We start from the raw sequence: 23643 nt of genomic DNA, 5'->3' as shown, positions 1-23643 counted from the left end.
GTCACAGTTAAATCTTGTAGCTCTGGCAGTTCACTAACTTTCCTTTAAGTTAGCTTTGTGGAGTTAAAAATTGGCATTAAGTAAAACAAACCCTTATTTCACAGAACATACTGTACAGTCCAATATCAGAATTTACAGAAGAGTTAATTCCAGTTAAACAACTGTCAATTTGACAAGGAAGAAGAGAGAAGGAAAAAAAAAAAAAAAAGACAACTTATCCTACTTGGTCTTTAGATCTACTCCTCACAGCTTTCCTGATGGTTGATCCTACTAATGGAAGATCTTATTTTGGGTTTTCTCTCATAAGGAAGATCTGTTTTGCTTTACTGCCTTGAAATTCTTCACTTAATTTGCCAGGATTCTTCTGGGAGCTTGCATTTTCAACAATGAGAGGAAATAGGTTATGAAGAGCTTTTCTTTTGCAGTAGAAGGACTTAACTAAGCATAAGGAAACAACTCGATATGGAAGTACTGGGTTCTGAGCATGCCCTAAGCATGAGCAGAAAGGCTTTCTGGAATACAGTAAGGCAGTGTGTAACCATATGAAGGTCTTCAAGGAGTCTGTCACAGCTGTGTAGGGAAACATAAAAATCAGGTCAGGTGCAGAGCTGTACTTCACAAAGTATACCTTTAAGGTCTAGCAAATAGCAGGATAGGGGTTTCTGCAACTGCATGTTGTCCATTTTGTGTAATAGTCACTCATGAGTCTAATTTCTTTAATCTGTGTTTGGAAGATTTATATTTAACCCTTACAGAGAATCCTACTGCAGTGATTTCCACAATTTAAATTAAAGCCTTATATGAAGCAGCGCTTTCTTTTAAACCAATTCTGACAGTTTACTCAGATGAGATAGATTTTGTGTTACGAAAAATAACAAATGTTTCCTATTCATCTCCTTTAAAGCACTCTGTTATAGATTGTTTATATAGTCTCTTTTTATATGCATACACACACACACGAGTGCTTGTAAAAAAATTGTTTTTAACATTTTCTCTTCTCCTACTTACCACCCCCACCACAGAAGCAGACATTCAAGTTCAGTGAAGTACTTCAGCTTTATATTATAAGTAATAAGATAAAAGGGTAGTAGAATACAAAGTATTTAAGAGATGAAGAAAAAAAAATCCAAAGAGGCAATGCTAGAAAGCTAAGCTAAAAAAATCTCTTAGCTATTTGAATAATTAAGTAACAAAACTGGCAGATAAATGTGTAACTGCATTCATGCAAAAAATACAAGACAATGAATTTTTGCTTAACATTTAGTAAGGCTAAAAAAGGTAATTATGCTAGAACTTGCACTGAATTGTTCCCCTGTCATCCCCTAAGAGTCCTCGTATCATCAGTTGAGCCTTCACATGAAGAACTGTGTTAAGCCCTGTCCAGGTAGACTTTTATAGCACCAAACAGCTTAATTTTGTTTCAGTTATTGAACATTTAGTTTATCTGTATTGCCCTTTATTTTTCTCTGAACTAAAAAATCAGTAACATTTATACCCCTACCTGACAACTGAATAAACTGAATATTGGTTAAACTGAAATCTGGTTAATCAAAGGCATGTTTTATTTCCCAAGGTTATACTCGCTGCAGATCCACAGAAGTGGAACTTCCAGCTTCAGTCCCAGGGTTAATTGGAGACTACTTGTGTACAATTAGGCAAGTTGTTGTCTGTGTACCTATGGAATACGATAACAACATCCATATAAAAGCATACTAGAATGACAATAGAATGCCATTCAGATGGTAACTATCAGCTGCTCTAACTTACAAACTGTAGAAATCTACAGAACATAAAGACATTTCATGAGCCTTGATAAATCAGTTCAGAAATGTGAAGGCAGATGGCTTCATGCAACATAACACAACACAAAAAGGGTCTGTTTAGGAAACATATGGTTGTAAATCTGCACGCTGAACATCTTCAGCCCTTCGCACAGAAAGATGTGTCAGCTCTTCTAAATGTTTATCTTGAAACGAACTCACATTTGCAGTCTCTCGAAAATAACATCCTCTTGAAGATGCTACTTCACTGGCAGTTCTAAATGTCTCCAAGACCTCATTTGGGGGAGTTTTGACTTTGAGTGCGACAAAATATTAAATGAAATTGAGATGAGTTAACGCAATCTAAGAAATGAATATAAAAGAAAAAAAATCACATGTAAAATACAATCTTTAAAGTCAAAAGGACTGTTAGACTTCTTTACTTTGTCTATTATCTCAATTTGCATCTTATTTAAAGTAGCTGAAAAAAAGCAAAATGCAAATTTTGGCATCACTTGCAATAAAACTGAAAAATAATTATAGCTATGAGCAATTGAAGTTGAAAATTGTCTTTTTGATATTTCACACTCTTGCCAAATGCACGTTTTATTAAAACAAACACACACACTATCCAACAGGAAGAGGTTGCTGATATGACAATGAAACAGAAGGACATCTTCCTAGCAAGTAAGAGTACTGTTGTTTTGTTTTCAGGTAAACGAAGTTTTCTCTACTGGTGAAAGGCTTCTAAGCGTATCCTGTTTGGATCTTCTGGATGTCTCAGTGCAATTCCATATCGCAGCAGCAGCTCAATATAAGGTGGCCAAAACGAGTCACTGATTGTTAAATAGGGTTCATACGGTGTACTCATTAATTTGTTTATAAGAATCTGGAAGACCAAAAGCATGAAGTTTAGAATGTGAACAGAACAGCTCTATTTGATCTCCTTTAAACTTGTAGACAGGATTGTAATAAGCATGGTTTAGATGGCCTAACTAAGAAATACAAGACTACAGGAGAAATGCAAGATCTGTTCAAGGTAGAAGTAAAATTAAGAACTTTCAATTAACTTCTCTATTTATTTTCTGAAGTAAAAATCAAAATTAGAATTCTTTTATTCAGACTAAGTTCTTCAACACCTATCAAAAGTTCTAAATGGATTTTAATAGCATAACAGGGTAAATACCTAAATAATCTGGACATGAAAACAGTAAATTCTAACAATATTTAGTGTTTGTTAATATAGGGTCACAAGCATTAAAAAAGAGGGAAAGCTAACTAGCTAAATATTTGGAAATCACTTACCTCAAACCCATAATGACTTACTGCCAACAAATAATCTCAATATTTCAGATTTTATCAGAGAAAAATGCCCATCTCATGTTTTTAACTATTTTCCTCATCAATAATAACCCTGTGTTGTCTTAGACTGGAAAAAATTATTTTTTCCGCATTGTCTTACTATAGCTAGTGCTAAAAATGTATCCCTATGAGAATTTGAACATCATTGTCGTATTTTACAAGGTCACATTTTTTTTGCTTGCCTCCTAAGTGGTAAGCATGTATCACTTCCTGTTCTCGCATGACTACCACCCTACACCAGTTCCTCTCCTCTTACTACCTCCTTGCCTCTCCTTCCTTTCTGAAGTAAATACAGTTAACGGAATTAAAAGCAAACATCAGTCTTGTTTTTCTGTTCTTAGAGACCATATCTATGCCCTCATAATATTGTTCAAAATAAATACTGCAGACATCTACACATGATGAAATATTACCCATCCGTGATGCTCTCTCTACTCCTCTTGGACACTAAATCTTTCTACTCAGAGCTTCTAAATGTTCTAGCTCTCCAAATTTTAGCATGTACAAAATATTCTGCCTACCTTCTTATTGCTAAGGAAAAACACATCAAAATGCTTATAACCAAATTTACTGCTTTTTCATCCATTTCTATGCTCAGAAAAGGCTGCCCTTCTGCTGCATTTCAGAGCATTCCAAAGAATTGTTCCAGTTTATTTCTTTGATATTCATTTGCCCTAGTTCTTAATATTTACTCCAATACCTTACTTTAGATCACTTGTTGCTCAGATGTTTTTCGACATCTATATTCCAAAATAGCCTTTACAACTAGCACCTATTTAAATACATTTCTATTATATACATTGTTCCAAATCTTAAATTATTTCTCTAAATTCTCAGTCTGATAGGAAAAATCTTCAAACTATTAAAAGGAAAAGAATTACTGCATTTGTAAAAAAAATACAGCTCATTACTGGAATAAAAGCATAATAAAAATTCTGAGGTTTGCATGAAAAAGAAATTTATTCATTGTTGTAGTATCTTACACAAATTTAACGAAGGAGCTATCAGTATCCCTAAATAATATAAATGTATACATCCAGGTGGTCAAAGTGTATTTATTAAAATGTACACCTTTATTAAGGAGGCATGGTTAGGAAGGAACACACCCACTGGTTGTAATTTTGGCTATGAATTCAATAACAGCAAACCCTAAATTTGTATTTGTAATATAAAGATGAGATTGCATTTGTCTCTTTAAGAAACTATTATCTATATCTAAGAACACAGTTTTGAAATTTAACAGGCACTTGAAACTCAAACCAAGTTGTTCAACCAAAAAAAAAAGAAAAGAAAAAAGAAAAACAACATAAAACAAAGATAAGGGACATTCATAGTTTAGGCCAAGATAGTTAAAAATAAGTCTGAATTTCTGGGACTAGTTTGTTCTTCCAAATGGAAATCAGCATTTTGGAGGAGATCAATATTATCAGAAAAATATGAAGGGTACTTCTAATGTATTGAGAGCTTTAAAATTTTATTTCCATAGGGAACATGGCTATTTTAAATTCTGATTTGTTTTCCAGCTCTGCCTAATTTGGCATTAATAGGCATGCTGAGATACTTGAGGCATGTAAAATGAATTTGATGATGTAAGTACAGATTCACTGTCTGGACTTTAAACTAAAGCACAACAATGTCATTGTGACCGGATCTTAGCATCTTAACACCAGAATGTTGTTATTCATCAAGTTTCCTCCAGGAAAAAAAAAAAAGTGGTTTTCAAGGAGGTCTTATACATAGATCCTTATAGCTATCTGAAGGACAGGGATAGAGGAGGAAGGGGAATTTAATTTCAAATACTATATTTAGGACAAGAAGGAAACCACTGCTACTCAAAAGTTTCTTTCTTTGTTTTTTTTCTTTTTTTTGTTTTGTTTTTTTTTTTTACAGCTCCCTCAGAATTATGCTATGCAATTCAAAATCATAATTTGTAATGAAATTAAAAATACTCACTAATCCATCTTGGAATCATTATAAAATCCTTTAGAAATACATTAATTGGATTTTTAAAAAAAATCTTCTCCATATAAAACAAAATAACCTTGTCAACTGAAGAGAATGCACATGAATTGGGCCTCCTATAACCATTATTATGTTATATTTCAGAAATACTTGTACTGAAACAGTACAAAATATAGCCTGAAATGGAACAGATTTGCTGTTCTTTTTTTTTCCTTTTTTAAACCACAGCATTTGTTTCTCCTACTATGAGCCACTAAGGCTCATAACACTTTGTGTGTGTGTGTATGTGTGTGTGTGTGTGTGTGTAAATAACCAATATAAAATTCAGAGTTTAAAGATCATTTATGAAATAAGAGATAATCACCCGGCAACTCAATCTGAAAGTTAGTTAGCTAAACTATTGCCAAAGTTCTTGTAAAAATAATGGATTTTTGTTTGATAGAAATCAATATAAAATATGATGTAACATTCCTGAACAGTCTGCTTTTCATTTAACTATGTTAATTGTATATCACATACTCTTATTAATATATTGTGATCAGATCCGAGTATTACAAGATCCTCCAAATCTCTGTATAACAAAACCATCTTACCTCTAAAATTTCATGCAGTGTTATCAGTTGTACAGCTGGCTCTTCAGAAGAGTTCTGCAAAGATAACCCCCCACATAGCCAAGTCAGAAAAATAAAAACAAATAGTCAGGAAGAATCTTAGTTGACAAAGAAAAACAATCACATAGTTGCATAGTACATAACTGATGAATTTTACTTGTATGTTTAGTCATGGTACAAATACAAGTTATAATTAATATCTCTCATCCATCAGTTCAATAACACAAAGTTTAAATGCAACAATGTATTTGTTAAGATTAATCTTCTTAATTGATTTTAGTACATACACAGGGGTCTATTTAAATAAAAACAAGTATATAACAGTGCAGTAGAAAACATTCTGTGAATATTATCTGTTAGGAGATTAATAATGTTTTTCCTCAAACTTTAGAGAAAATTTGCAATGAGCTGCAAATCTCATGTACCTTAAGACTTCAGTTCATAGTGCATTAATATTTTCTCATGAGTTACAGGTGAGTATGTGTTTGCTGTTACTGTTGACTTTAATTAAAAAACTTGGCCAACTTTAAAAAAATAGAATCAGAGTTTTTTAAAAAATATTTCCGTAATAAAATATGTCCTACAGTGATCCATTAGACAATTACTTGTTTCCATTTATGGCAAGCAAATCAAGTTATTCCTCTTTAAACTGATATGAATTTCTTAGGCAATAATGCCAGCAAAACTGTGCTGTTGCAGGGTAAACTTGATTTTTTTCATTTTTCAGTTTTATCAGTTTCCCCTATCCACTTCACACTCAACAAAATGAAGGAGATAACGCAGCACTGCTGTTGAATGTTTTGACCCAAGTCCTAAGACATTAACAGATGGGCAGCACCTTACACGAGCTCTGATTTTGGAACAGACAAGGAAGCAAGACGATAAATAAGAATTCATGAAAGGCAAAGTCTGGCTCCTTCTTTCCTTTGCAGAAGTTCTGCATACTCTCAATTTCAGACAGCTACAAGGACACACTGCTTGCTCCAAGGAGATTTCCTTGCACAAATCACAGCTCAGCCCTGGCTCAATAATGTGCATCTTTGTGCCTTTACCGTTATATCAGGCAGAGGAAGTAGAGGCTACACTAAGAAGCTGCAAAAGATCCCATGGAGCAGTTATGAAGATCCTTTGTAACATTGGCTATTGTATTTTCCCAGGCCAAAAAATATTACTTCATAACTTAAGTAGCAGGTTCAATATTTGCGCCTCAAAGGTAAAATTAGATTGTGGCCTTCAGTAGGTATTAAAGCTCATATACAAAGATTAAAATCCCAAGGATATTAGTGTAGAGAAGTTGCACTCTCACAGACCTGGCAAAATTGTCTTGCTAGGTTTCTAGTGTAGCGTTTCATATAATTACATTATTTACAAATTTTAAGTACCACAAATTTAATAAGTATCTCCAATTTAACTAACATGTATAAAGTCACTTTTAAGCTGGATGGTCAGCACTGATTTATTTATTTTACCTGAATTGCACCTTTTTTTCCTCCTTCCATAAGACAGTTTAAATTACATATAGAATGTTCCTTATCATTTGACTTTCCACATTTCTTATCTCAAAAAACATATCTTTTTTTGTCCAAGATTGAAAATGCAATATAATTCTTATATCAGTCACTGCCTGTACCAAAGGTGTGGAGTCATGGCAACAGAAGCTAATCTGGGCTGCTGTGATTTAGCCTTCCCCCCCAACTCCCAATCTCAGACACTCCTGCCACCTGAAAGGAGGATGGAACCAGAAGAGCCAGGCTTGGTGGAGCTTGCAGTGGTGTGGAGGGGATATGACTGCTCTCTATAATTATATCAGGAGGAGTAAACACAAGAAAGAACTATTCTAAGGACAATACTGGCGTAAGAATAACTGGATCTGTGTTAGATGTGAATAAATTTAGACTGGAAATTGTAAGACAGTTTCTAACTAGAGTACTGAGGCCCTAGAACTCCAACAGGAACAGTAGTAACAACAAAAAATAGTTTTTAAGTGGAGCTCAGTCAGAGTATTAAAGAAATTTTGTGGTTGTTGGCAATAACAGGGAACTGGATTCAAGACATCCTTTTAGTCCTGTGCTCTTAAGTGTGTCTGAAAGCCAAATCAAATCCCATCTTTTCTGCAGCATTTTTGCAACTATTCTTATAAATAGTAATGGTGAAAGGTTTATTTTTACTGCAGACTTTGAATTTATTATGCAAAATACTCCCTGGCTGCCTATTTTCCCTAAAGTTTTAAGATAATTTCTGGCCTAGTTTGCCTGAACAGGAAACTGATGGTTAACATTCTAAACTACACTCTAATTATAAACACTTGTCCTTATTATTGTTCCAAAAATATTGTTAGACAATTAAAATTTGCTTTGCCAAGGAAAATATGAATCCACTTGACTACTCCAGTAAAAAAAAAACGTGGAACAATTTGGAGTAAACTGCTCAGCATTTCTAAATTTGGCACAACTTGCAGTCCAGTAAGAAATACAATACATTGCTGTGCATCTTGTTGGCTAAAGGATATGTGCATTAAAAAGGAAAATGCCCAGCTGAGGATAGTCTAAAATAATATAAACAAATTTGAAAAATATCAATTAAACACAAAGGATCAGCTATAAGAAGTACTTTTATTTCAAAATATAACTAGTTTCTATGCCAGTGATTTTAAAAAAGTATTATATCTAATTAAAGTGAATATTCCAATTTTTAATATATGTGTGTATATATATATATATATATATATATATATATATATATATATACACATACACACACACATATACACACACACACTTTTTCTCTCTCAACATAGATATATATTTTAAAGAAAAATCTTACTTTTTTCTTTTTTTTAGCACTTCCATCTTCTTCTGGAAGGGGAAAATGCTCTTCTAGGAACTCACCCAAAGCATTCAAGAGTTCTTCCTTATATGTCCTTAGTTTCAGCATTTTATTTTTCAGTTCTTGAAACGTTCTAGTATCCAATGTAAGATCAAATCCAAAAAAATAATTTAAGAAAATTTCACAGTTAAAAAAAAATCCATATTTTCTATTGTTTTAAAATCAACATCTTGAATCACAGACTATAAGCAGATTGTAGCAACATTTTCTGTATGTTTCAAATATGCATTACTAAGTTATTTATTTTACAAAAGAGTAGTACATTTTTAAGATTTTGACTACTCATTTTCTCCTGTTAACATTTAAATTCTTCAATAGGAAAAACTCAACTGCATATGAATACCTTTTTTCAGAAAACTGTACAACTTGATTTTTCATCTCTTCTTCAATTCCATTAAGAGCATCTACTATCTGCTGCTGTTCCTCATGCCACTGTTGTTCTCTTTGAAATACAAAAAGTAGAAAATAGAACAGATAGTTTTCCTGGACAAGTAAAACAATACTTTGTAAAAAAAGTTCAAAGTATTTATAAATTCTAGTTATTGTATTACCTTTTCAGATCTTCTCTCAGTTTTTTGTTCTTTGACTGAACTGTTGACAGCACCATTTCAAGATCATTCTTTACTTTCTGCAACTATAAAAAAAAGAAAAACGAACCTATAGTTTACAGATAGCTAAGTTGCTAGTGTTCATTCTATGTAAGACTATACCTGTATCTGATATATGAAAGCAGATTTAAAAAGAGCCAAAGTTATCTGTAATTTCCTAAAAGAATACTGCTATAGAGTAACAGTCTAATTTAAAATATATACGTTATTGTCCCCAGTTGCTCATTAATGTCTTACTGAGGCTCCTTAAAACAACCTAGCCCATTTTACTGAAGCAGATTACAGAGCATTCACATGAACTGCTGCTCACCTAATCTAATGAACCACTGAGGAGGAAAAATCTTTGGCACAAACAAACAAACAAAAAAGGCACTCCAAAACAAAGATGCTGCAAGGAAAGATTGATTCTTGAATTAAGCTGATTGCATTCATGAACTAAGTGACTTTAGTATGAACATACTCTGAGAGTAAAGAGGGAGAAATAGAGACTATTGCAGCCAAAAGTTGTCCATAGGGAAAGCACACCTCACTGGGCTGGGTCTTTCATCCTAATAGGTTATGTCTCTTTAATGAGTTAGGGATACTGCTATAATTTGGAGTCCTTTGGAATATTTTGTCTTTTATGCAAGTTACAAGAACTGCTTTGTATTTTGCTCAAACAAATAAAAATTCTGAAAATATTTTACAGAAGCAAGTGTGTTTTATACATCTTAAAAAATATTGGAATCCTCAACAAATTAAGTCACAAAATGGGATAGCAGACAAAACATGCCATGGCAACACACTCGGATGAAAGTATGTAACCAATCACCTTGTTAACAGTGGCTTTTAATAACTATTGAGTTCCCTGACGTAAATGACACTAGAGGGAGGAAAGTTGCTAGGAAGAAAATTAAAAAGGTAAGTGAAGCAAGACTATTTTAAATAGTTCATAATCTTAATGTATCTTCATTTATTGGCCTATTTATGACTATGTCAATACCATAGCCATAAAAATATTCTCAGCTACTGTTTCATATCAATGTTCAACCAATATAAAGTAATGCTATTGCTAATACATTCTTGATTTGCCCTTTCCTCCCTGTCTATAGGAGCTCAACAAAATATTTGCAGACTATTCCCACAGAAATCTAAGGTCTAAGAATATTGACTCTTCTGTGCAACATATAATGTTACGTTATTTTATATTAAGTATGAAATGCAATATAGAAAAACTGCTTAAAAAAATCATTCATTAAAACTAGGAAACTTTAGTAATTATAACACAATTCAGGAGAAGAAAAACATTAAAAAACTACAATGCTTAAAGAAGCAAGCAGAGTATCTTAGCAGTAGCCCATTACAGGAGAAGTAATAGGAAAATACAGGAATTGTATATACTTTTTTTCCACTTTAAAAAAAGAAGGAGAGACTTACCTCTTCTTTTCCCAATGCTACCAGTACATCTGGATTGGTAGAAATTACTGGAAAAAAAAATAATTTTCTTTCTTTTTTTTTCTTTTTTTGTATTGTATAGCAGACTTGTTTATACTGAAGAACAGTATGGTTAGAGACAAACTTATGTAGCTCCCCAAAAAACTAGCTTGGCTATCAGAAGCAATTTAACCATATTTCATTTTTATTTTACTTTCCAGTAAAATAAACTAGATTGAAAGTGCTGTGTTAAGGTTTCTGGGTTATTTTTTTTACACCTCAGCTATCTCAGGTATGTAGCACTGAAATATAAAGTGCAGTCGTACTTTATATTAACAAGATATGCAAGCCTAATTTTTTGTTCTCAAGTGCAAATGGAATTTTCTGTATTTCAGTTTGTGCCCATTGCTGTTTTTCCTGTTACTGGGTACCACCGGGAAGAGTCTGGCTCTATCTTCCTTGCACCTTCCCATCAGGTATTTATACACTTTGATAAAATCCTCCTCTGAGCCTTCCAGGCTAAATAATCCTCACTTGCTCAGCCTCTGATCATTTGACAGATTCTCCAGTTCTTTAATCGTCTTCACAGCTCTTCATTGGACTCGCTCCAGCATGCCCGTGTCTCTTCTGTACTGGGGAGCCGAGAACTGGACACAGCACTCCAGATGTGTCTCACCAGCGCCGAGTAGAGGGCAGGGATCGCCTCCCTTGACCTGCTGGTGATGCTCTTCCTAATACAGCCCAAGATGCTGTTGACTTTCTTGCTTAAGACTTCACTTACAACAAAAATACATTACATTATACAAAGAGGGAAATGTTGTCCCAAAAAGAGAGTTGGTTTGGGGTGCATGTATGGATTTTGTTGTTGTTAAAGATAGAAATCAAGTGAGCATCTTAGGTTTCAATACTCCAGCGCTTCTCCATTGCTTGAAAAGGATTGTAAAACACACCATATTCAAAGAACTGGCAAAGTACGCCACCATCCTTACTGTTCACAAGAACAGCTATCTGTTAGAGAAGCCTAGCTAGGCCAATATAGCATCTCCAACCCCGGGAGCTGGAGCAATACTTCAGGGAAAATACTGTATTTTTTCAGCATGTGGTAATATTTCCACAGAATATTTCTGCAGAACCTAGCTCAAGGACTTTCTAAATAAAAGGGGAATTGCTGTACTTAATAGCCTTCAATGGACTCCAATCAATTCTCAACCAATTTTGAAACTCATGCCAGCTTTCAGTATCTGCATAAATGCATGACTTTGGAAAAAGCAAAGCGTCTGAATCTGTCTTTTAAGAGAACGAAAGCTACTCCAACATCTAAATTTTAACATTGGGGGATATTTTTATCCAAGTTTGGGCTTCAAACATCTAATCTTAACAAAAGCAATTTCTGATGAAAACTTTATCAGAACGTTAAGGATTTTCCTTTTTGTTAAAGTTTTAAATGTTTCCTAAGAACAATAGAAGTACCATTTTTCATGAAGTAATTTTATAGTAGTTTTAAATCTCCACAAACTTTGAGAAAACAAATTAATAGTTTTAACAGCAGTAAGTGTTTGTTCAGAGATGAAAATTGGTGAAACTTGAGCTCAGAATTCCTTGTTACATATCAGAGTAAAACTTCTTTTAGTTAGAAAATTACTATCTCTAAATCTTAATACAAAATTTGAGTAGAGTGTTCCTAAATCAACTTGTGTTTAAGCGTTGCAGGAGGCAGTGGTCAGTGCTAATATTAGAGCAAGATTTCTTTAATGACATTAATATCCTATATATGCAGGAACAAATTAATTGACAGGCTTTTATTCAAATTAAATATAGCTATTATTAAGATGTTATTATAATGTATATTATAATGTAAATATAATGACTAAATTAAATATTTGCATTAAATATTCACTGGCATATTTGAAGAATCGCATAAAACTCTTTATTCCTGTGATGATCACAAACCATCACTATCTTAAGTTACAAATTTCCACTATAATTTTCTAACACTTGAGTTTTAGGCAGTTTGTTCTAAGCACACGACTCCCAGTAATACTGAATGCTGTGAGAGTATTAGACTAGGAGGCACATCCTTCCAGGAAAGGATCATTAACCCTGTTAACCCAGCTCTGTGAGTTACAGGTGCTGAGGCAGCCTCTTCAGTGGCTAGAATCTCAGGATCAGAGCTGATCCCTTCACCAAGACTTAACTCAGCGAAGAGCCAGTGAAGATCGTAAGATGCTGAGGCAGCACATTTATGGCAGCCACTACTGCAAAGTACACAGGCTGCTGTATCTACTATCAGTTAAACTTTATTCAGTTATGATTCACTACACTTGCAAATGTAAGTTGCAAAAATCAAATGAAGGTCACGAAGAATAGTCTACTGATATGTAATACAATTACTAGGCAAAATAATACCAGATGTTAAGAATAAAAGAGCAACTGCTATGCATGTCTGTACACAGAAACTCCTACTTGTTAAAATAAGAGGAATTTGGCAGAATATTGATATTTTGCAAAGGAAAATAGAAGTTAAAGAGAGACCACAACTGATTTATAAAGCTAAAAAAAAAAAATGGTTGCTTCCACTTTTTTATTCAGCAAAGGTAAAAGTTAAAATTTATTTTTAAGAGCCAAACGCTTGTTAAAAAGTTTCATTTTAGCTGATCTGGCAGCTCTAAAGCTACATAAATAGTATCAGAAATCGAGAAAGAACAAGAGACTGAAGTAAAAGCTTGGCAAAACTAAACAAAATTTGCATTGTGGATTTAAGCCCATTTGCCAAGATTGTGCCAATGAAGTTTAGAACTGCCAAGTTATAACCCTTGAAAATAAGATTGAAAATGGAAATGCTGACAGATCCTCATTTAGAAGAACTGTACTGGCTGTTAGTAAAATAATAATAACAATAAAAAAATAAATAAAGCCAAACCACAAAGTAGCACGACTGCCTGACATTCATGCTCTAAGTAAACTGTATGCAACTAATATTTCTACTATCCCTATTTATGTTCATTCAGACAATGTTTTCGATTAAGTAACTCCTTCAAAACAAACAAGAGGTAGAAAAAAGCCGAGATGTAAAGCCAACACAAAAGATATAAGCCCAGTAGACTCTCCATTTTCATACAACCATTATGATTTTATACAAATTCTTAAATGCACCTTGTTTTCTTTCCCTCAGAAAAGTAGCCAAAAAGAAAATTTAAAAGGCAAAGCTTTGACTGCAAAATGATAAATTACTCATATCATAATATGCACAGATCATTTATCCAGTATAAATTAAAATTTATACTAACAAATCTTATTACCTGGGAACAAATTAGAATGTTTGAGCCAAGCAACTCACCAAGCCAATAAAAATAGGTATGCCTCAAGAATATTTTTAAGCAAACAGCTTAAAGTTTAAAAAGATTACCTATTTTAATAACAAAACTCAACATCTGAAGTTATTTTACCCAGATAAAAATTATAAGTACTTTCGATTCATCTGTAGCTTCGGAAAACAGCACCTTATTCAGAAACAGCAGTTGAACAGTATTTCAAAATTCAATTCCATACTTTTGGTCTCCACACCTCTAAGAAGCATTTGAGGCTGACCATTCTTAGAGACAGGCTAACAAAGCACGTGAACTATGGATTTATTCCAACAAAGCAGCAATACCCATTTCTGAGAAAAAAAAAATATTTACATTTTTTCAACTCTTATTATTTGATCCTATGACATGCAGCACATAACATAAACTTTGACAGAAACTGGAGAAGCAACTTGAACATTCCTCTGAAAATGCATTCCAATCTGGCCAAGTTACAAAATATTAGAAATCTCCACTTGCTGTCTATGTCATATTCCCATCATTTTGGAAATGCTAAAAAGGACAAGATTCTGGCACAAAAACATTCCAATGGGTATGTATATGCAGATAGCAGAGTTACACGAATAAATTTTACCAGGTTGAAAGATGCCAAAGGGTCCTTGACAGCAGACACAGAACTGAATGTTAGGAGAAGATTAATGACAGTTCAATATAAACTGTTTTACGAGTCTCCAAATGGAACACCCAAAGGGCCACATTACCTGCACTCCAGCTCTGAATGGTTTTATTTTCACTGTGCCTGGCCACATCAGTCATGCAACAGAGCAAAGCCAGTTAGCACTGATGGGTATAAAAGGCATCTTGAAGAACAGAGGAATTATGTTTTGACTGATGAGGACTGACAACTCTAAAAGAGTTATCATTTCTCTCAGTGGCTTGTGCTTCTCAGGATAAACAAGTGATCTGGATTCCTGTGTGGTTACCATCTGCTGAAGTGTCTCTTACGAGTTTTTCTTGACCAGGAATTTCTGAACCCCATTAAATCCAAGCTAGACATTTTATTATGCTGTAGTGGGTTTACCACTAAAAGTTTACTTGAAAGTTTCAGCTAATACATCATAAAACAACACACTTCTGTGACGTACTACTTAAAAAAAAAAAAAAAGGGCAAGGATAAAAATATGTTTGAGTAAACTACTGTTGAGTTTATTATTAGTACTTCCAAAAATTAAAAGTATACTGGCTTTTTAAAAGACAACATAAAGACAGAATTCTTTTTCAAGGTAGTTCTAGCCTAAAAAGGAAGTACAGATAAAAGATGGAGAAGAAACAATCACAGAAAGGGCAAACCTGAAAAAAACAGTAACAGTATAACGCACTTTTGTGATTTAGGCCAAAATGTTTCCAGAGATCTGCTAACACTTATTTTCCCTTTAGCGGATTGATAAATGGTAGGAATTACGCATTTATTTGTCCACAATCATAGGATTAAGTCTTAGGATAATTCACTTTGAGGACTGAAGTGCTAAAAAGAATATAGTATAACAACCAGAAAGGAAACATATCTGCTACTGTTGAAGTATTTCATTTTGTTTTTAAGTACTTATTGCATAATAATATGAGCAACAAACATATTTAAATATATGTTCAGTTTAAAATGCCTAGATGAAAGATACTTCGTAAATTTAAGGTATACACAAACTTTTAAGCAGTAATACACATTAAAAATAAAATTAAAAAAATCAGAAAACTTACCTTCAGGACTTCTTCTTTGCCATTGATTATACTCTGCTGTTAATGCTTTCATTCGCATCACTAACAAGGAAAGCTGTATAACAAGAAAAAAAGCATCTCTTGAAGCGTGCTGAGTTGCATTGGAGTTAAATGAGATAGAATGGGATAAAAATTCATTTGTCATCTTTACGCAGCAAAAAACAAAAGAGCACCTATTCCAATAGATCGTTTCATCCTTCAAAGAATTCAAAATGACACTTACAGGTATCAAAAAACTTATTCACTCTTTTTTTCGGAGTAAATTAGAAGCCTTCACAGTACTTTTTCTTCATTTCCTCTACAATGTCAGACAATTGCAACTAAAGATGAGCCACTAGAAGCAATGACTCTACTTCACATGCTCCTTCCTAGATGGATGGCTGATATATATGCTGAAGGTTGAATGGGCTGCAGATGATGTGTATGGTGACTAAACAAAAGTTTATTTTCCAAATAATCAGGAGTTGAAGATGATACGCATCAAAACTACTTATGTGGGAGCCACAAAAAATGCTTAGGAACTACTGCTCTAACTCACTGTAATCACTGAGAATACAGGAGCAATAATACAAAACACCAGTCTAGGAAAGTTTATTAAAGAAAAAACCTAAACAACCTTTGATTTTAAAAAAGTACTTATTTTAATATTTTAACATATTCTGGAGAAAGAAGAACTCATTATTACTATTCTACTTCCTGAAACTGGGGTCTGTATTTATAAAATAAAATATAAAGCACATACTTTATTATAAAATAAAATATAAAGCACATAAGATAAATGTGCTAAGAATCATCATGCAAAATTTCAAAATAAAAAATACCAAGATTTGATAACTACAGTTTTGCTTTTCATTACTCAAAATAACTTTTAAAAGTGCATCTTTAAAACTTCTAAAGTTTTAGGTAGAGGGAGAAAAAGAGAAAAAAACCCAAAGAAATAATCACCAAATATTTTGTATTTTCTAGATCTGCTAGTGTCAGCACTTTCGTAATACTGGAGCATTACTTCTGAGAACACCCTTTGCCCATTCTTTAAACTGTACAAAAAAATGTACAAAATGTTTTGGATATTCCAATAGCTGGACTTAAAACAAACAAATTAACATCGCCGTTTGGCAATCTTCAATCAAGGACACACTTTTCAACAGAAAGTATATACAGCAAAAAATAGCAGAAATCCCTGTTACACCCTATATACATTCCTAGGAAAATATGGTGCTCATTATGTATACCATTAAATGGCAGGCTACAATTAGTCCCCAAAATTAAGGCATAAAACCACACAGAGCATACTGCATGATTATAATACTGAAGTGATTAAGGGATAAACATTGGTGACAAGGTCTGCAGGAAGGAAAAACCTACAGCTACCTTGTCAGCTTCAGTGAAAATACACGCAACTGTCCGGACTGTAATATGATCACATGAAAGCGTTGACAGTAGGTCTAACGCAACCTTTTCCTCTCCTCCCTATTTTCTACCATGAAGTACAATCTGCCCTTGCATCTCCATTTAATCATTGTCTTGCTATGACAGCTTTCAAGAAACGCACAACACCACGGCAGAATTTAAGAGTATCAATTACACGGTACAATGTGCTTTAATGAAGCTGCAAAGAAACATAAAGTCCTGAGTCTATGCTCAACTAAAATGATACAAAATTTATTTCTACTTCTAGGATTTTATCCAGAGTTCTAAAAAGGGAGTTAGACTGTATTTATACATTTGATTTATACATCTTTATATTTTATTTATTCAGAGTAAATAATGGTTTAGAAATGTTTACTAATAGCAAGAGATTAACGTTAGTAATTAATGGATAAATACCTGAAGGTATTCCACAGATACATCCCTGAAGAAAAGTAATTTTGTTAATCATTCAGTCAGATACACTGAATCTACTCTCTGTGTGCTTACTGAAGTCACATTAGATGGAGATTTATAATACTTAAGAATTCTATCTAACCAGATAAACGTTTAATAGTTTATATTCTTCCAAATTCAGAGTGCACACATAAGTTTTATTTTACAGGTTCACATTTAGAATTTACACATGACTATAAAGTGAGCTTTTTGTATGCTCTCAAAAACTTTAGGGATCCAGCAGTTCAAGTTCATGCATTCAGTGTTGCTCAATTCATTTCTAACTCTAGCACATAAGTTTCCTAATGATATCTACCAACGCGGAAAAAAAAGAGTATAGTCATTTCCAAGACAAGTTTCAGAGTAAAACTAAAGATATCTATATACAGTTTCATAAATTACATATACACTGACTAGGAATTAGTCCAAATGGCTGTTAGAAGTTAGATGCCCCTGCATTTTGCTGCCAGTGTTAGTTAGTTATCAGATTGCATGGCTAGACTGCAAGTAACCTTTTTGGTATACTTAAATGCAACTTTTCCACATTTACTGGACACTAACTAACTTCAGAATAAATCAAAGTTAATAAGAGCAAAGTTGACCACCTTAGAGACTAAATGAAGATAACTTAGTTTGCTTCTTTTGAAAACATATCATTTCTTTACAGAAAGGATTTTGTGGAGAGTAAAAAAAAATATATATATTGTCTTACCTTGGCATCTGATTCTGGCAGTGTTTCTGTTCCTAAAAGTGTTAGCTTGCTTTGACACTTGGTAGAAGACAAACAAAGTAAAAAACAATGTTTACTTTCTCTTTTCTTTTGTAGGAGAGAAACATGATGGTTAAAAATTTTGATAAAAATTGTTTACTGGGGGGCGGGGAGTAAAGGGAAAGGAAGAACTGATTTGGCTCCAAGCCATCCCTCAGAGCCTGATTCAAAACAGCAAAGATATTTTGAAATTACATTACAGTAAAAATGTAGAACTTGTTGAAAAGTAGAAGAGCAACAACTATCAAGAGAGGAAGTATGATCTGAGGAGAAAAAAGTGCAATTACAGAGAAAAGGTTTATAAGACAACAGACACTAAACAGACAAAGAAGATAAACTAGGAGGCGACAGGAGTCGTGGACATAGAATAGGGAAGCTGGCATGCAGTTAACACAGCTCAGTACTACTATTCTGGCTCTGCAAACAGAGCAATCACGTTATAATACCTGCTTTTTGTTTTAACTCGTTTAGCAGAGAAATACACTGTATGCTTCAGAAGTGGTCTGATTTTCAGAAGTGCACTGCATCAGATCTCATTGACTATAACAGGATGTATATCAAGTCTGAAATCCAGGCTACCACAGATATACAAGACTTCAGCAGGAGACATCTGCTAAAACATTTTCTTTTTTATATACCTGTTTATGCTGACAGTAATTTTTCCTGCCCCACTACAGCACAGGATGCATTCTACTGAGTGTACTACTAAGCAGTGATTTGGAAACCTTACTGTTCATGTTTGGAAATAAACACATGAACTAGGCTTATTAGTAGGAATATAAAAGTAAAAATAATAAGAAGTGCTAACGCGGACACAATAATTGGAACATTACATCATAAACCACATAATCCGAGGTGGTAATTCAACAACTCTTAATTCTTTAAAATTGTCTGATGTGACAATCACAAAAATAATAAAAATCCTAACTCTTTTCATCAGTTTCCAAAAATACTGCATGTGATCATTTCCTTTACTGTTTTGGGGCTGTTGGGAATGAGATACAAAGTTTCAAAGCCTTTCTGTTGAACTGTTGAACATTTTAATTTCCCTCTTATCTGAAAATTTGAAGGAAGATTATATCCTTTAAGATTAAAAAACCTAAAGGCAAACAAAACTTCTGTTGATAAGTTATTACAGTACTTCATATATCTAGATGCAGGAATCTCTAACACCATGTTATGATTCCTATATATATTTTTTTATGTATACACATTTGTGTGCAGGTGTGCACAAGCATGTATAATATATCTGCATGCAATACAAAATGGTCATACATTATAATACATACAAATAATAATTATATATAATGCATCTATATAATACACATATTTATACATCTAAAACATAGGAATCCATACGTGTATATGTACACACACACACATATATGTATATTCCTATGTTACATTCTCTGCCACAATATTAGCATATGCATGGTGCCAAATTCTTAATAACACAGCTGTTCAGAGTACATGCAATAGCAAATATCAACATTTTAGTTACTTTTGAGATAGAGTTTTTTATATTTGAGGTCTTAAGACTGTATAATGTTTTGCTTTAATCTACTTTAAGATTTGCAATATTTTTAATTCTGTTCTGTTCCTGATATTGCATCTGCAACACAGAACTCAAGCAAGCAAGTATAGCGTATAAATACTACACAAAATAGAATTGAAGCAATTAAGACTCCTAAAACATAATTTAGAACATGATTTTTCATCAGATCCAGAATAACCTCGTGAATGCATACTATTCTCTCACAGCTAATCTTTGCAGGGATTTTGCTTTATTTAAAATATTTAAACAACTTGCTCTAATGTGTTTTTATAAGCACACCGGACCATGTGTCAAGAGATATAAATTTTATTCTCGAGGATATAACTGTTGGATTGTATGAGTGTATGTAAACAGCATCACCCTTCTGAGAGTCTCTTTCTCTTCCCATTCTCCTCCTCTGTCTCTCACTTGTATAAGACCATAAGTATCTGAGGACACCAATTCCACTTTGTATGAGGCTAAAGAGAGAAGGATTCTCAGTCTTGGTTTGCTGGTACTACTACAACACAAACAACAATTGTTTATATTTTCCTTAGTTTTAGGATATGTTCCCTCTCTACTTAAGATTTAACTAAATCTTAACATCAGCCCACTGTAAACAAAGACTGACATTGCAAGGCATTCTTCACCCCCGCTAGCATTTCTACTTCTGGCTTTTGAAGGTCTGTCTGTCTGTGTTGTTGTTAGGATGTGGGGATTTGGGGGTATGGGGGGCAGCGGGAAGCATGGTGAGGAAGCAAGGAAGAGAGAGGAGATGAAAGACAGAACACTGAGAAAAGCTGACCACAAACTTTGCCTACTGTTCACAATTGCTGTACCTCTTCCAGCTGCCTCCAAATACTCTCACATTCATCCAGGAGCTCTTCTTTGGCATCTACAGGACACACTGATTCCTTGATATTTTCTGGAGGCAAAATCTGGGAGTCTGACATCTGTTCTGGTAATTTTTCTGCCTATTATCAAACAAATAGAACCATTACCACAAAGATTTACAATTATAAACAGGATATTGAATCCTTTAAGTCAAATATGTAACAAAACAAACTCTTTGAATCCATGAAGTTTTCAGTTAATTCCCTAGTAACTGTAGACAGCCCAACCAACCAGTAAAATCAGCTAACTGTACTACTGCAGTCAATTTTGAAAAAAAGATAATAATTTTTTTTAATTGAATCACAGTGTTAAATTTTCAAAACTGCTGTGGATGATCTGCACTTGTTGGGTTTCTTTTTGTTCTTTTTTTCTGATAACTTTACTAAAAAACAATGGGAAATAGTGCACACCTACAAAGCCACACTCTTCTTCCATATACCTGTAAAGGTCTTCTGCATAGTCACTTTTGCTCCATTTTCCAAAAAACATCATAAAAAGGTTTCAAAATCAGCTGTCTTGGAGGTTAATAAGAGAAAACAAACGACAGAAGAACCTGAGTGACATGCAAGCTATTGAATGAAGAGGGCACCAGCAAGGCCAGGAAAAACTCATCACAGGTAAAAATTAAAATGTTTGAGGAGCTGTTGGTTCAAATAGAAACATAAATTTAGAAACATGATCTTAGTTAAGTCTATAAAGAAAAATACAAATGACAGCAGCAACTAAGAGGAAAATGACAAGGGCCAAAGTGGCACTTAAAAAAAAACGTTAAAGGTAAAACAGCCAATAGAATTTCCTAAATATAACAGATTCAGGAGAAATACTTTACTTAAACATATGACTGAACCTACCAAATAGCTTGAAATTAAAAGGAGACAGTGAAGAAGATAAAGATCTAATGAAGAAATAAATGATGACTTTGCCATCTTGATGATGCAGAAAACCAAAATCAACTATTTGTTCTTCCTCAGAAGAGAGAGATGCCAGAGAAAAATATACCAAACAAATGAATAATTTAGTTCCAAAGTTAAAGTATGTTGCAGCAGAGTGGCTAACAAAAAATAATAATGTCTCACTGAACACAGGGCTGAACACACTAGAGAATTGAAAGGTAGCAATACTTCTAATAATCTTTCCTGGTAAATCTGTTCCATTAATAATTAAAAACAGAACATAGAAAAAAAAATCTGAATTGCCATGATCTGATAAGGTCTAATGAGAACAGTTTTTGCAAAGGAAAAATCATTATTTTCTTAAGAGCTTGGAATAACTCCATAACATGAAAGAAAACTAGCTCACATAATTTATTAAGACTTCTGAAATGCCTCCAGCGAAGTCCCCCACAGAAGGCTAATAAAAAAGCTAGGCAGTCTTGAGATAAGATGTAAACTTTCGTTTCGGACCAAAAACTGGCAAGGAGACAAACAAAACAAAAAGTCTGAATAGATGATTTTCATCCTGACAAAAAGCTAGAGGGAGCACTGTGTCAGTCAGGCAGTATGGACTTTGCCTTAAGGATCTGCAGTACAGCTGAGAGGCCCCAGAGGAGACTAACAATAACGAGCTGCAGTGGAAACACGTGAGAGGGGGGAAAAACTGTCCTTCCTCTTTCCCTCCACCCCCTCACGCAGTAATAAAATCAAACCAAAACAAAAACACTACATGAGATAAATATCTCTGAATACAAAGTGAGAAAAATCAAAAGGTTTAAAGTAATTATTATAACCACTTCATTATCATTGATCTTCAAAACGTTAATGGCAATGGTTTTAAAAAAAGTTTCAAAACCTACATAGTGTGAGAAAACAATATAGGTCTCTGTGGAGCAAGACAAATCCACTTGCAGTCCTTAACAGTGTGCTATGTTAATTACTTTATAAGGTATACACACCTAAGTGTCATGTTTGTTTAGATGATTTTCTTTAGAGCTTGCAGTTATGAGATCCTTCTATTTTTGTGTCATATTAGGCCTCTTTTCATACTCCTTACCTGAAAGCTTTGTTTGTCTGTTATAGTTCAAAAATAAAAAATTTTTCATCTCATAAAAATACTAAAGAGCAGGTAAACCTAGTATTAGAAAGTGAGCTACAATGCACACTTGTCCACGCACATATATTGCTTTTTGTTCCCTTTCAGAGGAATATAATTGGGGAAAAATATATCCTCTCCTCCTCCTCCCATAATTTCTCCCCCATACCATTTTTCTCATAACAGAAAAAGATGTTTTGCTTCATGCTTTCAAAGTTTCTGTGAAGTTCTCAACTTTCACACACGAATAAGGGATAGCAACATACTGAAGCGCGTAAATGACAAATATTTAATTCGTCGGGGCCCGAAGAGACTTGAAAACTTGAGACCTCTAATCAAGGCACGGGACCAGGCAAACTTTATGCAAATTATGTTCAACATCGACAAATACAGAATAACCGTACAGCGGAAGAAATTCAGAGATGAGAAAGGAGAGTCACGGTAAGCCTGAAAAATCTGTTAGGGAAGAAAAGAGGGAAAATTAGGGCGGTCTCACCCCGGGGGGGGGAGGGGCAGCAGGACGCCAGTAACGCCACAGAGAGGCGAGGTCAGAAGCTTTCGCTCTCCCCCACACGAAGGCCAGAGCCAGAGGCAGTGAGAGGAGGAGGCGGGAAAGGCAGGCGAGCCCCGCGCGCTGGGGGCGGCCCGGCGCCCCGAGGCCCCTCCGAGGGGCTCCCGGGGCGCGGCCGCCCCCTTCCCCCCCCCCCCCCGGCCCGCGGTTACCATGGCAGCTCCGCGCGCCTCGGCCCGGCGGCTTCCAAGTCTGCGCGCGCTCCGCGTTCACTGGCTGCGCCGCGCCGCCGCCGCGGTGGCGTCACTCTGGGGCGCCCCGGAAGGCAGGACGGGGGCGGGGGCGGTGTCGCGGGGCAGTGACG

The 23643-nt window shown here is 34.5% G+C and overlaps 1 protein-coding gene across 1 annotated transcript; it reads right to left on the bottom strand.

The window, feature by feature from the left end:
* Positions 1–2273: 2273 nt before the first annotated feature.
* On the bottom strand, positions 2274–23563 carry CENPK (centromere protein K). Its single transcript, XM_062599273.1, has 10 exons — positions 23492–23563; positions 20686–20820; positions 18256–18312; positions 15663–15735; positions 10606–10652; positions 9133–9215; positions 8925–9023; positions 8519–8654; positions 5678–5731; positions 2274–2649 (listed from the first exon to the last, which is right to left on the bottom strand). The coding sequence occupies exons 1-10, from the start codon at positions 23492–23494 to the stop codon at positions 2491–2493; spliced, it is 846 nt and encodes a 281-aa protein (XP_062455257.1). The 5' UTR covers positions 23495–23563; the 3' UTR covers positions 2274–2490.
* Between the last annotated feature and the right edge of the window lie 80 nt (positions 23564–23643).

The sequence above is a fragment of the Rhea pennata genome, chromosome Z, assembly GCF_028389875.1.
Source record: "Rhea pennata isolate bPtePen1 chromosome Z, bPtePen1.pri, whole genome shotgun sequence".
In the NCBI taxonomy this organism is placed as follows: domain Eukaryota; kingdom Metazoa; phylum Chordata; class Aves; order Rheiformes; family Rheidae; genus Rhea; species Rhea pennata.
This window is presented reverse-complemented; position numbering and strand designations above follow the sequence as displayed.